Below are 18,107 nucleotides of genomic sequence, written 5' to 3' on the forward strand. Positions count from 1 at the left end.
GACAAGACGACTGCAGACTTTTCAATGAACTTAATTTCTAATGGTAAATCCATGTGAAATATAAGAAAAGCATTTGTACATTAATGTTAACTGATATCCATGGGGCTGCCTTTTAGTACACAGCAGTTCACATGTCTGGGCCTACAGCCTTCCCATTTATTTTCTGTCAATCTCCAATGAACATACTAATTCTGTGCTAACACACTATTATTTTATTTATTGAGGTCCCAGGGTCTGGGTTTTTTTAATTATTATTTGGCTTTGAAAATGATTATGAGGCTAAAACATATTTTTGAAACCCTAGCTTTCTGTTCTCTTTTAGAGTCTTACGTTTGTAACTGTGCAAATGCATTCCTAATTCTTTTTGTCTGTGTCATACTACATGCATACCATATTGCTTATCCAGTGCTAGAAAATCATTAAACATTTCTAAGGACAAACGTACATTGAATGATACTTAGCAACATAAATTAGAATAACCGAAATAGTAAAATAATTAGATACAAACATCATAGTTGCCAACATTATTGGGGCTATTTCAGTACAGCTTGCCATTTATATATAATGCATACATAAACGGCTATTTTTTTATCCTTTTCATCAAGACATATTTTAAAAGGATGGTTAAGAGCATACTAGTTTACCTATTCATGTACAAAAAGTACACTGGGAAAGGGAGAGGTTTATATATCATCTACCATAGCAGGATACTGTTAAAGAATAAATTCTCCCCTCTAAGATGGTGGCAACTATTTTTTCCCTATAGATGAAGTGTTCATGGAAAATTTAAACATCTGATTCAATGCTAGGCATTTTCTTATACACACGTCTATTGCTACAGGAATTTAAAACCCTTGGAGTTGAGTACAAGCTATTCCTATTTGCAACGTAAGGCAAAACATGCTCTGAAATGTACATGTCATTATGGATCCGACCATCCCTGGAAGAGTATGAGGCTGTAGACTTTATAGATGACCTTAAATAATTATCATGTCTTCCTCTTGTTGGTAATGAATGTTTATAAAGATCAGCTGGACTTCGCCTAAGAGATAAGTGCTGGTCATCACGGGACGAGTGCAGGAAGGGATTATCATCTGAGTGAACAGGATACAGGGACTTGCTCCGCTTACTGTCCTCCAGAGCGCGAGTGAAAAGTGAGGCCTTGTTGCCCAACAGTTTGCTTGAGGGCACGCTAAACATGCTTGCATATGGACTACTTTGTAGAAATTTCTCTCTTTCTTTCAAGCTTATACTACGAGAAGGTCTTCCAATATCAATTTCCCTAGACTTATCAGCGATATTATCGAACGAATGTTGCCTGCTAATCCTCAACTTATTTTTTTTATGATATTGCAGAGCATTATTTTGTGACCAAGTATGCTCATATATTTCTTCAGGAAGCGATAAGTTCGTTGTGTCCTGCAGCATCTGATCTTCTTCAATATCATAGAGGTTCCCCATTCGCAAGCACGCGTCGCATTTATAGGGAGATCTGCTCGAATAGTGTCCCGCGTATGTGGGCACGTTGGAAAGACAGCTCCTGCAGTGGGTGGAATTCTGTCGGTACCTATCATTCACGTCAACCGGGGAAGCATTCTTATCTTTTAAAGTGTAGTGCTTTGCATAAAGTTTATACTGGTCATTATTTGGAAGACTGTCTTCGTTGTGCAAGGGAGTCCTGTTTGCGTGTTCTGCTTTCCTGTAGTTGTCATTGTGATCTTGATAAACATCAGGAAACTCTATAGGTTCTGGAAGGACAATGTTTTCAACGTACTGAGGGGTGTCCAAGCGGAATCCTGGCTCCTTGTCAGCATCAATCGTGTAGATTTTATCCCGTGGAGAGCTCTGTTTGGTTTTCAGATATGTCAGCTCCACTTCACTACAGTCTTTTGGGTATTTTGATGCTACTGTCCTTTTTTTAAAATTGTCCTTGGTTTTGTGGTGCTTGTTGTTGTTTTCAGGTTCCATATGGCAAGTAGCTCGGCTTGACGTCTCTGATACATCTGAATGGACAATCTCTTCAGGAAGGTATCTTTGGCTTTTCAAGGAAAGCTGCCTGTTTTCATCTGACCCGTTTTCTCTCTGGGAGCCTTGGCTCTGACGTACAGATTCTTGACGTAAAGATTCAACAGATTTCCTCCAGAGCTGCCTGGGTCTGGAGTTCACCTTTGCTTCTGTTGTTACTGCAACCTCTACTGTATTTGGATTGGACTCGTTCAGTGTGAGAGGATGCTGACCTTGGAAAACATAGTTGTTAAGATTGTCCTTGTGTCGATTGCCAGGAAGTGTCTGCAGTTCACTCATGTTGTCACCAAAAAAGTTGTCCTTTGTCTGAAAGGATCTGTTATCAGAAAATATAAGGTTTCCCTTATCCATGACCATATCCATAATCAAGGAACCCCTCTGAATAAAATCAGCTGTTCTTTTGGGGGAGTTAATTCTTGAAGGATTGATATTGGTCATATTTTTCGCTGTTCGCAGTAGTTTTAACATGTTGCTTTGGGAATTGGTCAAAGAAAAGTCAGGAGATTTCTTCTTTTCTTCAATATGTACTCCATGAATGCAGCTGTAAATACCCTGTAACAGAAGTAACAAATTAAATCACTAGGTGTAAATTTTAAATACTTCCATTCTATTTTTAGTTAGCAATAAAGAAAAATTAAACATTGCTTATCTAATGACTGGAAAGACTAAAAGTACATATCTATCCTTTTATTATTATTTCCTTGCATCGATATGGAAGAATAATTTCCACCATACCTGTTGGAACTGTAAAGAAGAAAAATAGCCATGGTCCATGTTGCCCTCCCCTGCTTATTCCAGAAAACAAGATTAGAAGAGACCCTAAAAGATTTCCTAGTCTCATCACAACATGTAACTAACCTTCAGTAATGGAAACTACTATTTTAAACCAGTGATTAAGCTACCCCCCTACACAAACCTGCCGTCAGGCTATTTGCTTGGATGTTAAGGTACTCTTCACTTCCGCTGAAATAAAAAGGCTTCTAGTCATGGTATTTTAGCTCTTTTGTTTCCTATCCTGGCACATATGAAAAAAACCCACCTCTTTCTGAAGCCCAAATTTGAGTTTATTTTGAGCAAAAGGTTGAAGTCCATCCTTTAACTTCAACCTCTTCAGTCCTCCTGTGAGCTCAATTGACATTTCCGACCCTGTGAACTTGCAGCTCTCAGAAATTTGCCTTTGAAATAAGGCCTTCTTTCCCCTCACATCGGTTAGGAAAAATTCACATGTAAAAGGCCAAAAGTACACATTTCAAATGTAAAATGAGGAGGTTAAAGTGTATATGCTTCTCTAGACAATCCCTAACAGAGTAAGGCAGAATCTTTTTAATGCAGCTGCAATACAGTCCAATTTACTCAACAGAGTAATTTCTGCACATTTTAAAGCAATTAGGCATTTTAGTATCATTTTCAATTCTCCTCAGCTATATAAAAGATCCAGCAAAAAGTCAATCACCTAATAAAAGTACTGTTAAAAAAAGAAGACAAAACCCAACTCATTTGTCAAAAATGTAAGAACGAGCTCATACTCCCCTTGTTTTACAGCAAGTATCAATTATTTGGATATGTAAATCCACTTCGGGTTGGTAAAGTTATCATTGAAGTCTGTCTTAGTGTACAAGCAAACATAAGCAACACTTATACTTGACCTTTTCTCATATGGTTTATTCAAGTTTGCTATCAAGAAAAGCCTATAAAAATATTCCAGTATATTTTTACCACTTAAAATCCACCTGTTTAAGAAATACACAAAACTGAGAGCTAATGTCTGCCATCAGTTTTGTTTGTTTGTTTGTGGTGTTTTGTTTGCTTTGGTGTTGTTTGTTTGTGGGTTTTTTTGGTGGAAATCAATCCATTTCCTGTATCTGAACAACTCTACCATTTCTTCATCAAAATTCCCCTTAATTGTATTTGTTTTCAGCATTTGATTACTGATTATCCTGGCAGATGATAGTTCATACCCTAGAATAAACCAATGGAGAAAAGACCTCCCATGGAGTACAAGTGCATCCAAAGCCCATCTAGAGCATCACACTGGTGCTCTAACATGCACTTCAAATGTTCAAGTAGGAATAAAAGGGAAAATCATGGGTTTGGGAGGTAGGGTTTATTATTTCTATTGCTCAAAGGGGGAAAATGAAAGTCATACTAACCCTGCTGATTGAGAACAACAATCCCGGCCTATCTGAGCAGACTCCAGTGAAGCAGAATCTAAGTTTCCAGTAAAATAGGTGCTCCCAGACAAAGGTGATTAAACTGAGAGCCATGGCTGCTGCAAGCATGTAAAACACTCCTGCCATATTGTCGATGTCCAGCTGGCTGCTCATGACTTCGTTCTTCTCATTGTGGCAAATACCCGTCAGCCACAGGGTTTCCAGCTCTTCCATTTCCCCTAAGGAACAAGGAGTCAAAGCACAATGCAAACATTACTGCTCACAGGATTCAAAAGCCTTTGTGAGTTAAAAATACAGCACCATTTACTGCTGCATTTGTGGAGCACTTTAGTCTTATCTACTAAGGATTTGCAAATATAGCAGGTTTGCACTCACGGCACCCTAGTTTCAGATGTCCTCAGATTTCATAAATTACGTGGGATGCTGGTTGCTCTAGAAAGCAGGATCTGTGATTTGGGTAAAACTTTCTTCTGGTTGCTATAACAGTGCCAGCCAGGAGAGCTGCCTTTGCTGCCCAATGGAAAGCATGATCACAACAAAACCAGCCAAGAACTGAGTTTAGTCAAGACACAGGACGGGCTGCAGTGAACACACACAGGGATCAGACACGTGTCCTGGCACACAACCTGCTCCCTCCTCTCCATTTTCTACACTTGTTCCTCCCTGATCCTCTCTGACTTTTCCCTTTGGCCCTTCCCTTAAACGTAGCAAAACAAATTTCACATGTTCTCACCATCCCTTTAAAACATGGCAGAAGTAGTTTTTCTTTCCTATTAGTCCCATGATAATCTTGTTTGTCCTTTTTGTACAAGTTGCAATGTTCTGGCTGAACCTCTCCTGACATGTCTGATCTCTCTATTGTCTCTGGTATCTCTTGTTCCCTAGGGTTTGGGTATCTGGGGATTTGATTTATTAGTGTTCTTGTCTCTCGTGTTATTTTTGATGCCAAACAGCTACTAACCAGATAACCTCATGAAAAACCTTACAATCCAGCTATCTACATGTTCTTTGAATCCGCATGTCCCTTCCATACCATATTTTTACTCCAGTCTCTCAGCAAAAAGATGGTTTTGAACATTAAAAGACCATCCACGCAGACAACAAAGATTAAACAGCAAGTTTAAACATTCAGCCTGAGCAGCACAGCCAGGTCCCGCAGCCCCGCGACGCTGCGCCGGGCCAGCTCTGCAGTGCCATCCGTCACATCTCCTCCCAGACTTGGCTGCATTTCAGTAACAGGTAACTGATTCAGAGATGTGATTTTAAACCACTTTCTGATCTACAAGCACTTTAGAAAGAAATAACATTATTTATCAAAACTCTCTCTTTTTTCTCGCCAGTAATACGTGGCAAAGCAATGACAGTCACCACCACTGGATGTAAAATCTCCCAAAGCGTGATGGCTGCAGGTCACAATAATGTCATTTTGGAAACAAAAAGCTTGACCAGCTTTACTTGTACAGCACAGGCAGCCAGTGAGGAAACAAAGTTATACATGATGCAGTATGAAGAAAGTCTATTGTGTTTCACACGCCACTTTTCTATAGAAAATAACTGTCACTTAATGCCTGGATGCTTGCATGAATACAGTATGTCCCTTTTCCTGATTTTTTTTTAATTATTGTTTTATTCTAACAAGCAGTATCTCAAATACAGTTCTCCTGGCTTTCTGGCTTTTTTCATTTTCTATTTCCCCCCGAGACCTGGGGAACGCAGTCACTGCCCACCCTTCCCACAGCACATACTCCCACCCAGCCTTGTCCCTTGTGGGACACCCCCTCTGCTCCCTGCCGGCCCCGTGGTCCCCCACCTTTCATCTCACAGTCTCCTCGGCCCTCCTGCTGCTGCCACTGACTCCCAGACAGCAGCACAAAAATTAATGGCATCATCATGTGCCCGGAACAGAGCGGTGCTGGGGTCTGGTTCTGGCTGTGACACATCTTCACTGCCATTAAAACACCTCATGTGCTTCCAGCCAAGGAAGCAGATCCACCCACTGCCTCTGTTCCTTACTCGTAGAATCTGTATTTCACTGATGAGATTTGGCCTGGGAGGACGGTGTCCCTTAGCAGTGTTCGCTCCTGCCAACACGGACAGAGGTGTGCGAGAAGCTGTAGTTGTTCCTGCCAAGTCTGTTTTTCATATTGCATGATATGATTAATTTTCAAGTGTTTAGTGTTCTGACGCATTGCATGTGTATACATGCCTTTTTACTCTTGTGGGGATATAGTCAGCTGAGGAATTCTATTATTATTTTTTTATGTCATTAACTTCATTGTTTCTAGAAGATACAGCACGCAATACAGGGGGCCAGAGAGTACAGTATTGAGCTGGCTTGTGTGTTTCCTAGTTTAGGATATGGCTTCAATCTGGGGGAAGAATTCTCATGCTACATATCCCTAATCCTTACTCAGTGATTAGAAAATGCATTTTCACTATTATAATCCATATGTCATTGGAGTAAAGATCAGGAAAAAAATGGCTAGAAGCTGTATTGACATTTCAGCCACCTTCAAGCTGGACTAGCAGATCGATGACCTGCGGTGCGGGAGCATTTTGCAGGACAGTGCCAGGGCACCAGGAAAGCTGCAGCCCACAAATAATCTGGATGTACAAGTTGCAAGTGGAACACAAGACTGTGATGGAGACACTTCCTCTCACAGAATGTGAAGGAAAAATTGAAGTAGAAAGGACGAGGTACTTTAGCAAAGGCATTTCACAAATCTGTAAGACACATTATTTAGTTCCTAGTTAATTCTGAGATTAGTTTTGTGCTTGAAGCTTGAACTGAACATGTACATCTGAACAAGACAGTGTATCTTCTCCCAAATTACAGTGCTCAGTCTTCAAAATACCTATGAGCATCCCCAAAGAAGAAACTCAATCCTAATGAATCTTTTAAAGCCTTCTAATCCAGGACATAGGCACAATAAATTATTAATTGCACCAGTGTAGATTTTGCACTGTCACTACATAGATAACTGGGGTTCATTATTGCATTTCCATATCTTAGAACATTTGGATTTCTTTTGTTCTGCTAAACCTCAGTGGACTGTTCCCCTCATTTCTCTTTCAAGTCCTCCCCAAAGTCTACAAATAAAAGTCACTGAGGCCAGCGAATAGAGAAGAACCCAAGTCCAGAGAGACAGCAGGATTTCTGGTTTGTGCATTAGTAGCCAGAGCTCTGACAACCAGCCCTCATTACTTCCCACAGGAAAATTCACATCTCCCAAGACTGTCAAACTTCAATTTGATTTGACTGCTGTGCCCTTTTACAATTCATAACAAAATTCACAAAGGAATTTAAACCTCGTTTTTATTACTGTTTCCTCTACGCTTCTTTCCCTTTGGCATGTACACCTAAAGTAACTATTGATAATCCACTAACCTTTCCAAAAACATCACTACAGAAACCAACCAAGCTTGTTTTGAGTGGAGATAAATGACAGTGCTTTGGCAAGCTATGAAGAACAAAGCATCCCCGAGTCCTGCAGATCCTGCTCTGCAATATCCCTTCCATTATATCTGACATTGACAGAAACCACTGTTAATTAATACCCAAAAGCAATCCACAATTTTATGGATTGCAGAGCACTGTGAATCACTGGACTGTCATATTTATTAAATTATAGTCTCTGGGAATGGACAGATGAAGCTGGTAATTCTGGTCTATGTATATAAATCATTTACAGTATATATTTATACATACATGTGTACACATATACATACATATATGTGTATACATACACACAGAAACACAGACAAAACTGTTACTAATTTAAATGTAATAACCCTTCAGCATAGCTGACCCTATAAAACTGGCAAAAAACGCATATTACTCTTCCTGCTCATTCCACTTTACCCAGGATATTTACAGAAGGCACAACATTTTTATTACAAAATCCTCAGGTATGAGTAATTTTTTAACTAGGGTGTCCATTCACTCCTTCCAAAAATCAGCCTGTTCCAAACTTGGCCTGGAGCTGGAATGACAAACATTGAACTTTGAGGCTGGTTAAACTTTGGTTAAGAAATAATATAGAGAAGAATCAAGTCCTTCAGAAGGAACGTTGTTGTGTTGCAAACCCTTTTGGGTGGTCTGACTTGTGAGGCAAATACAGGGTGATGACACCTATAGCAATAGATTAGTCCTGGCAATTGAAAGGCCAGGGATTAGTGATTACCAGGCACTGGAGAGTTGTTATCTCCACATGTGCATAATTCTAATCAGCAATAAGAGCTTGAAACCTTCCATAAGACAGACCTTGGAAATCTAAGTCAGCAACCCCAATATATGTAAATGCCTGGCCTGAAAGAAACAAGTGCTAATGGAGTTCAAGTCTGCAGCTAATTGGGGGGTCTCAAGTTACTTATAAATATTAATCAGGCTTGTTTTAAGGCTTTGTGTTTTCACTTCAGGCACTTACTAAAAGTAATGTCACAATCATTTTCTACCTCCATCCATGTGTGGACTAGATTAACGGTTAAATGACTAGTGGCAGATTTCAGCAACAAAGTACATCATGACACTAGCACAAAAATTAGAAAATGAAGAGTTCCAATAGATTTGATTAAAAAATCATGTTCCTTTTTTGTTTAATATGTTCACAGTATATTGGAGTTGCAAAATTCACAAATAACTGCATGGTGCCTACATTAAGATATTTTTAAAAATTTCTATAGTGCTGTATCAAAAAGTCTGCCTCATGGTGTAAGAATCAGTATAAGTATTTTAAGGATCTATATTTCAAGCAGTGTGTTAAGCCTCTGCACAATTCCCTCAAAACACAGTATGGTCTTCTCTAATAAACTGCAAAATTCTCACTCTCTCAGTGGTAATTCAAGACTATTACAAGTGCTAAATCCCTTTGTGCTTCTCTGTGCCATTTGCACAGAAATGGGCCATTTGGCCATTCTGACTCTGACTACCCCAGAAGACCTTTTTTTCCTACATTTTAGTGCAACACCTCTAAAGTATTTGACACTTCATCATTCTAGCAAGGAGTGACAAACTGGCCAGTGCGCCCCCTGAAACATTTTTCTCAATAAAAACATCATTATCCAGACCCAGAAAGAGAGAGATCAAAGGGTAGAATGACACAATTTTGCTCGTCGCAGCCCTCGGCATTTTCTGCGGGCTGTGGGAAGTGTCACCCCAGAGCTGAGGGACGCGCTGCCCTTCTGCAGGCTCCGTCACTGCCTCTTGGAGACGTGTCACCTCGCAGGGGCTCTTCAAGAGGCATCACTGGCATCCCCACATTCCCTTCACTTCCCAGGCCCAGCACCTTGTAAGGACCTGGCATTCTCCCTTGGTTCTCAGCTTTGCTCATTAAATCACCTTCCTGAGAGAAGCAGCATCTTCCCAAGTGGTGGACCAGCCATGAGAAACTGATGGATAAAGCTGTCTACCTTATGGGTCATTTCCTTCATGCTGCTTTGTTTTCCCAGTGTTTTTTCCTCTACATCTATACGTGCATCCAGGAAGATGCACACATACTGAAAATTGTATGTTATTTATAAAAAAGAGAAACCCTCAAAGCATATGACCTATGATCCATCATTCTCCATATTCACTTATAGAAAAGCAGTCTGGAGTAAGATTTGTTTCTTAAGAGGGAATAAGTTTTTCAATACTCGTCTGATGCTTTCCTTGTGATTAGTACAAAAAAAAATAACCTTTCATTATCGCCCGAGTATGTCCCTAGTTACAAACTTGCCAGAAATAAGCAAGGCCGAAGTTTTATAATTACATCCAAAAGGAGAACAAACAGACTAGTATAATCTTCTTTGCTGCTTATTTAAAAAGAAAATAATAAAATCCATTCCAGGAAAGAAAGCAAGACCTCTGAAGCTTGAGGGGCACCTGAGCATCTCCTCCCATTCTCCCTCAGGACACAAAAGTGTCCAAGATGGAGAATCTAACCCTGTATCCTCCTGATGGCAAACCCAGGAGCATATGATGACAGTCAGCAAGTCCCAAGCATCAGAAGTTCAGCATCACTGGTGGTGCCTTCATCCCCTCTCCAAATCCACAGCCAGAGGGATTTTATCCATCGCCTCCCTCCAGCTGCCGACCAGCACCAAGGGCACCGTCCCAGCCAGCACCACTGCGGCTTGAACTTCATCCTGGTAGAAAAACACCCCCCAGAATCAAAGAAAGCCCATTATCTACCTCCTTTGATCTTCAGTCTTGGGAAGTAAGCCAAGCCTGGGCCTGGTTTCAGTGTGACTTGGGAATGCAGCCAGATTAAGCACAGACCCACGACAGTCCAAACTGGCCATCCCAAGCATGGGACCGCATTTGATTTTAAAGGTGCTACGTCCTGCCAGCCCCCAGTGAATAAACACCCGCGGGAGTTTGGACAGTGTTTGATGCAGGGAAATCAAAGGAATAAAATGGACAGAGATATGACTGTGGAATTAGCTCTGCACATGAAAAATGCTTGTCAAGAAGCCATTAAATAAAAATTACAGGATGGAAGAAAAAGCAGCAACATATAAACAGTGATTAGAGTCAAAGTATTGACTATGTGGAAAAGGAAACAGAAAATGCCCTTGTGAAGAATTTACCGTTTACTTCTGTTTCATTTACCTGCATTCTCTGCAAGAACAGTCATCCTATCAGATGAGTAATTACATTAATTTTACAAGATTTGTAATTGGAAAATTGACTTTTAAAATTTTATTCTCTTATTATCCTCCAAATGATCAAAGTAAACTGCTAAAGAATTTGTTTTAATATTCCTATAAGCACTAACGTCTATAATTCACTGAGTTCCTATTTTTTGTCTTTAAAAGACAGGTGTTTTTCTGCCCTACTTTAACCATGTAGGTTAAAGCCGTAGGTTCCTGGAGACAATCACTAATGGTTCACAGGCTGCCTCAACTACTTCCTTAGGTACTGTGAAGGGGTAATTTTCATCAAGTTCTTCCTTTAATTTTAACCTATTTAATTATTCTCACACACGGAGAAGAAATCTATTTCATATGTCCCTTCTGGATCCAGAAAGATATTTTTAACACTTCAGGTGCTGTTCGGAAATGACAACTTCAGGGTGGTTCAGAGTGCCAGCATGTACCTTCAGCTTACTGCAACCCAAACCCCGGCACAGAGGGACAGCAAAGCTAAAACACACTGAGGACAAAACAACCTAATGGGGGTTTCTCTGGCAGCGGTATTTCTCAAATGGGCTACTGCTCTCATGACTGTGGGTGGGAGATCAGACTTACACAGTGAGATCCACTGCACAAAGGCACTTGCAACTGCCTGAGCTGTGGAAAGCCCAGTGCCAACGTGCCTGAACCAAATCCACCCTCCTCCAACTCCAAAAAACATCGATTTGCGTGAAGGAGAGCTGCCTGGAACAATTCATTCTCCCCTGCACTGTGTTGTTTCACACACTGTCCCTATTGAAGTGTCGCCTGTGGATTCTGCAGGAACGAGCACAGGGCATCAAGGAGAGGACGCTCTGCCCAGGGGACAGCCGGGCTGCAGCCCCACGGCTCTGCAGCTCTTTGGTTGAGTCCAGAAGAGCTCCAGCCTCAGTGCGTCCCCCTGCTCATCCCCCAGCAGGAGATCATGGTGCACGGGATGGAGCAGAAGGTGCAAAAGCAAACAGGTATTGAGGGTAAAAGGGGCGGTGACTCCAGCGCAAAGCTCTAACCTGAGGTGCCAGCACGTAAGGAAAACTGACCTAAACCAATTAAAGATCTTGAATAAAAGGAGTAAATATATGCTTTCACATCAGTCAGATGTAAGACATCACCTTCAAACAACTGTGGCCGCACTAGCAGAATCATCTGCTTGTTCCAGCTGGACAAACGGCAGCTCTCAGATGTAGGGACAGGCTGTTTCACGTGTGCTCTGGTGGCAGCTCCCACTGAGCGATAGAGGAGGCTGCACCCGTCACCTGGACACTCCAACCTGAGAGGGTCTTTACCCTCAACAGAGGAGTCAGGAGCCAAATGGGTCAATGTGTGTTTGGTTCAATAAGCTCATCAGTGCCAGTTTGACCGATTATATGATCCATACAGCAGCTTTTGGATGAGATTACATAAGAGCAGAGTGACCTTTTGAATTCAGTCTGGATCCCCCAAAACAATGTCCTTTACTCTTATTTTCTGAGTTATTTCCCCCATAAAAATAGAAAGATGAACACAGATGACTGACAGCAATAAACCTCTCGTGAGCTAATGACCGCACTCTGCATGCCCCCGTTAATTATGGATGAATTAACAGGACCGTTAAGCACGATCTTCAATATTACAATTCCTCTAACTCTTGTTTAGCTACACAAACACCCTCCACTTACACACTCACATGCTCCAGTCACATTTGTTCCACCCACTGCTTAAGGAGGACACTAAATATATAAACAGAAAATCACTGGGATTGTGGGTGTATTCTGCCTGAGCAGCACACATAGAAAATATGTCCTTATAATTGCATATGTATTTCCTTCTTGGTCCTTAACAGCCAGTGTGAGTCACACTGTCACACTGCCGTATAATCTAGACAGCAATTTGGAAGGCTTATGCTAAAATATGAAAAAAAATAGCAAAGTGCTTTCCTCTTCCAGATGTGAGGGGGCAAATCTCATTTCCACAGTTGCCTATTACCCCTAAGGAGTGGGAAGCAATTATCCACCCAGGAAAATAATTTTGAGTGTATTAAGCCACTCTAAAAGCACATAAAGATTAACCAGAACTGAAAGTTATTAGGAAGGGGATAACAGACTCTCTGTGGAAACTCAAACCAAACCCAGTTTTCTTCTTTACGTCTCTGAGTCTCTAATGGCTTTAAAAGTTGCAGCGTTCCAGGTTAAGGGCTGAACGTGGCTGCACCCTCTGCCCCTCCAACCTGGAGATCCATCCCCAGACCTTCCCGAACGGAGCCCATAACCTGCAGCAGCACAATGGGTTACAAACACCTCACACAGCAGATGCTTGGTCAGCACCTCCTCCACTCCTCTCCAAACCTGCTCCCTTTACCCAGCATTAATCTGTTCCTTGTTTCCATCCCTTTCTGTTGTCATGCACCTTTTATGCCCCTATTTCTGCTGCATCCCCCATAGCTAAAGGCTCCTTGCTGTCTTTCTCTCCATCCCACAAAACTCTCTTAATCCCAAAGCAGCTTTGCCATTTGCAGTTCAATAATCTCATTTGCTTGCAAATGAAAAAAAAAAAAAAGCCATAGAGAAAGAAAAATAAATTTTCCTCACCTCCGAGGCACCAGTGATTCTGCTCCAAATCCCCCAGACATGATGCTATAGGCTTCAGAGGCAATGTCTTTCAAACTGCTTTGGAGTATATTTCTAGAAAAGTACCACTCTGCTCTAAATGGCACTGTGCAGCCCCAGCCAGAGCAGTAGCAGCAACACCTGGGCGTTCAGACCTGGGCAGAAGTTCCTGGAGTTGCAGGCTGGAGGAACACAGTTCCTGCACAGACCTTGCAGTCCAGCACTTGTTAAATTACACATTACGTGGCCTTGTGCCTGAGCTTTACTGAGCATAGGGCAAGATGGTACGAAACAGCAGTTGCCAGCTGCTCGGGTAACGTGCTGGATTGGGGTACATCAGCCTGCCTGGCTGCTCCCTACAGAGCTTTATGAAAGAAATCAAAGCACATATCACACGATTCTTCCATGCATTTCTGTTCTCACACATCCCTGCGGCTGTGGGTGGAAGATCCAAACAAGACAACGTTGCTGCTTCTCCACAGCCATATTATTCCAGTTGGTTTTGGACTCCTGGATGCTTCTAGTTCTCAACAGAAGATTGAGAAACAGTCTTGTGTGTCTCAGTAGAAATATTTTTATTGCTCTGCTAAAAAAAAAAAAAAATCAATGAAAGTTTCATCTTGTGGCCACAGCAAGCCAAAAAACCTGCACAACCGCCAGTGTGCTTTAGAGAATTATCCTGAAGATCAAATATTTTGAACAAAACTGTGGATGCTAATTGTCACCTGCAAGTTGTTGCAGGTATTGAGATGTGACATGCAGATAGTAAGATGTACAAAACCAGAAATACGCTGGTAATACACTTCACTCGTATCCTTTAAAGTAGAAAAAGCAACTTCTAACTCTTCATATCAAAAAAATTCCATGTTCCAAAGCAATTATTCTCATTCTAACAAGTGTATATTTATCTCAGCTTCTACATATATGAACCTGTATAGACCAAGTGATGAAACATTTTGGGGATAATTCTATTTTTGACACAACTAAGTAGCTATTCTTTACATTCCTCAGCAACTCCTGCCCATCCTCCTGCCCTCTGTGTCTTCTCCTCCTTGTCAGAGCAGCAAATGTGGCACCTTGTAGCCTGTTTCCTTCCAGCAAGACAGAATCCCAGAGTGTCAGGGATTGGAAGGGCCCTGGAAAGCTCATCCAGTGCAATCCCCCCATGGAGCAGGAACACCCAGATGAGGTTACACTGGAAGGTGTCCAGGCAGGTTTGAATGTCTGCAGAGAGAGAGAATGTCTCCACAACCTCCCTGGGCAGCCTGGGCCAGGCTCTGCCACCTTCACCGGGAACAAGTTTCTTCTCATATTTAAGTGGAACCTCCCGTGTTCCAGTTTGTACCCATTGCCCCTTGTCCTGTCATTGGTTGTCACCAAGAAGAGCCTGGCTCCATCCTCCTGACGCTCCCCCTTTCCATATTGATCCCCATGAATGAGTCCCCCCTCAGTCTCCTCCAGCTCCAGAGCCCCAGCTCCCTCAGCCTTTCCTCACACGGGAGATGCTCCACTCCCTTCAGCATCTTGGTGGCTGCGCTGGGCTCTCTGCAGCAGTTCCCTCTCCTGCTGGAACTGAGGGGCCACAACTGGACACAATATTCCAGGTGTGGTCTCACCAGGGCAGAGTAGAGGGGCAGGAGAACCTCTCTGACCTACTGACCACCCTCCTTCTAATACATCCCAGGATGCCATCACTTTCACAGTGTAATTGCTAATTGTCAGTATAATTTGTCCACACAGTAGAACTATCCTCAGGATCAGAGCACTACACATGTAGCTACATATAAACCACCCAGCCTAAGCCTAGTTATCCCTAAACCAAACTTACATCCCTCTGTATTTACCTTATTTTTCCCAGTGCCTACAAGATAAAAGAGAAGGTCAAAAGCCATTGACATTAGCACAGAAAAAGCATCGTGCTCTGAGAAGTATGAAAAGACGCTCCTGCATGAAGTCATTAATACTTCAGTTGGGTGTTTTACATCAGCCAGGAAAAGGGGAAAACCTTCCTGTCCACTGTGCAAAAATTTCATTTCAGTGTGTAAGTGAACTGGCTTGGATACAAGAACGGTACAGATGAAGCAAGGAAAAAATCAAATGAGAAAAATCACAGGAGAAAGAGACATGCAGAGGAAACTGAAAGCTCTAAAACACCTTTCAAAAGACTATCGCAGTACTGTAAAAACATGAAAGAGAGACGAGATCATGAGTTTTGAAGGTGCAATTAGATATACTTTTAAACAAATTACTTAGTCTTATTCAAATATACAGTATCATCCAAAAGGTTTTCCCATTATATTAACATAACATTCATATCAATAAATTGTGTTTGTTCAACTCATTAGGATTTTTTTTTCTTACAGTTATGAAACTCGTTAGATTTATATTCATTCATTGAAATTATTCCATACTGTGATGAATGCTCTATCACATATACGGAATAATAATGCAGTGTTGCTTCCAAGTGCTTTTCTGTTTTATAGGCTTAGTCTTAAAGAATCCTACATTCTGCAGAGGCTACACGAGTGAAAGAAGTATTTCTGCCTTCATTTGTGAATGTCTATTTACTTAAACAACCTCATTCAGACTCCACTGAGGCTTTCCCAGGAGTATCCTCATAAGATGGAACTTCCTACACATCATATATGTCCAACTGCTGTTCTTTTTAATAGTGCCCACACCATTTTCTGAGCAAATTTAGGCATCCTTTACAAGGGAAAATGAACATTTTAGCGTTCCTGGGTTGTTCAGAGTACTTTCTAAAGGCGCTGAAAAATACCAGTGACAAAAATGTCATAAACACATCCAGAGTCTCCATGGTTTGTGCATTCAAAACTTTTGTTTATCTTCTGAAGCAATATCTGAGCAAGATGAATGTGGGAGCAGATATTTCATGACAAGCTTTCATTCAACTGGGTGCCAGCTGTATCTATTGCAATTCTATAAATTATTCATATGGAAGTTTTAATACTGAGTTTTGTAGACAATTCATTTGTATTATCTTCAGCTACTAAAAATGAGTTAGAGCTAGAAGCATTCATATGCTATGTAAATCCACAGGTCAAAGTGTAAATACATGATAAGATTTTTCCTTCTTCTCTCCCATCCATTTTATTTTCTCCCTGACAGTCAAAGTGATGCACAAAAAAGCAGTAGCTTTGGTATTGCGACAAACTTTTTCATGAATAGCTTAAAATACCTTCCCTTCTATTTAATTTGTTTTCTTTCTCTGTGATTCCATTTATTTTTGTTGCATAAGAAATATCAAAAAAAGATGAAAGAATAAGCATGAAGAAAATGCAGGGTGACAAGAATGAAAACCTTGGTGATGCTCTGACATGTAGAGGGGTTAGTCCACAACTGAGACACCTCGGATCCTCCTTCAGGCTACAGAAGCAGTTTCTTCTTTAGTACAGGACAACTAATTCAACCTCCCTGATTCAACTTCGTCATCTAAAACCAGGTCAGAATTGCAGCACCTAACACTTAGTAGTGTTGCACAAGCAGAAAAATATTTTAGTCATATATTCACAAATAGAAAAATAAAGCTAAGATATTAACCAATTAATTGCAACTGTTTAAAACAAGAATATGTCACTGCGTGAAACCAGCTTATGGGTCACCAATTAACTCCTCAGCAAGGTGAGCAGTGTTTCTTCCACAAGCCTCTCTAAATCCAACACATCAGGAATGATGACACCAGTATGTCTCTATGTTCACCCGACAAAATGCATCAGTCATTACGATTACATCTCTTCCAGTCAGTTAGGTCTATAACAGGAATAAAATCCATGTGCAGGAAGACTAATACACTCACTGTCTCCAGTATGGAAATTAATGTTTTGGTTTTTTATGGAACAGGAGAGCATTATGCTAAGATCCTGCACTTTGCCATTTAAATTGTCCTGTTATACAGAAATCTACTACTCTTAGTCTCAATGACATGCTATCAGTGATTTTAAGTGCATATTTATTTTTCAGTTGAGCCCTCTTTTTCACTGGCAGAGAAATGCAAAGTTAACACAAGTATCTATGTAAGAGAAAAATTACCAGAATGATTATGTAACACACCATGTTCTAATCTGCTGCAGGATTTCAGCCATTCATTACAAATGTTTTTAACCACCATATTTTCATTTGCATGCACGTATGAAAAGCTGGAAGTTTCACTTTGGCAAAGAAAGATTTCTACAATCAAAATGTAGTTCAAGCCCTATATGGAGAACAAGCCATTAGTACTGTCTACAAATACACCAAAGATGTGCAGCAAGTTTTCTACAGGGCAGAAGTGCCAAGAGGACCTAGAATTCTTCTGCTTCTGTGCTAGAATGAAAAACAGCTTGTTTGAAATCCAATAAAACCAGTCACCTTACTTCAATTCCATAAACATTATTTTACCAGAAGTTTAAGTTAATCCACCCTAGATTAGGGATCACTTGCACCAGTTCAGACCTGAACTAAAGAATTTTAAACAGCAAAACAGTTATGCTGAAAGATAACTCATCTACCACGTAGACTCCTCTGTCATTGCTCAATGGCAAAATAAAAAAACACATTTAGAAATGCTCTCTAACACTGAGGCCACTGTTATTTTGTGATGTATGTGAAAACACTCTGCAAATAGATGCAAACATCCTGGGTGGTGAGATGAGTTAGAACAGAGGGGAAGAGA

The 18,107-nt window shown here is 41.0% G+C and overlaps 1 protein-coding gene across 1 annotated transcript in view; it reads right to left on the bottom strand.

Moving 5' to 3' along the window:
* Window positions 1-786: 786 nt before the first annotated feature.
* GRIN2A (glutamate ionotropic receptor NMDA type subunit 2A) overlaps window positions 787-18,107 on the bottom strand; it is a gene marked incomplete at its 3' end in the record, with an annotated part of 164,781 nt that continues 147,460 nt past the window's right edge. The window contains exons 12-13 of the mRNA XM_082064546.1: window positions 4,176-4,414; window positions 787-2,577 (exon numbers count right to left, since the gene is read on the bottom strand). Coding sequence (XP_081920672.1) covers window positions 787-2,577; window positions 4,176-4,414 — 2,030 coding nt within the window. The remainder of the gene's footprint in view (window positions 2,578-4,175; window positions 4,415-18,107) is intronic.

This window comes from Streptopelia decaocto (assembly GCF_964273445.1).
Source record: "Streptopelia decaocto genome assembly, chromosome: 13".
NCBI lineage: Eukaryota > Metazoa > Chordata > Aves > Columbiformes > Columbidae > Streptopelia > Streptopelia decaocto.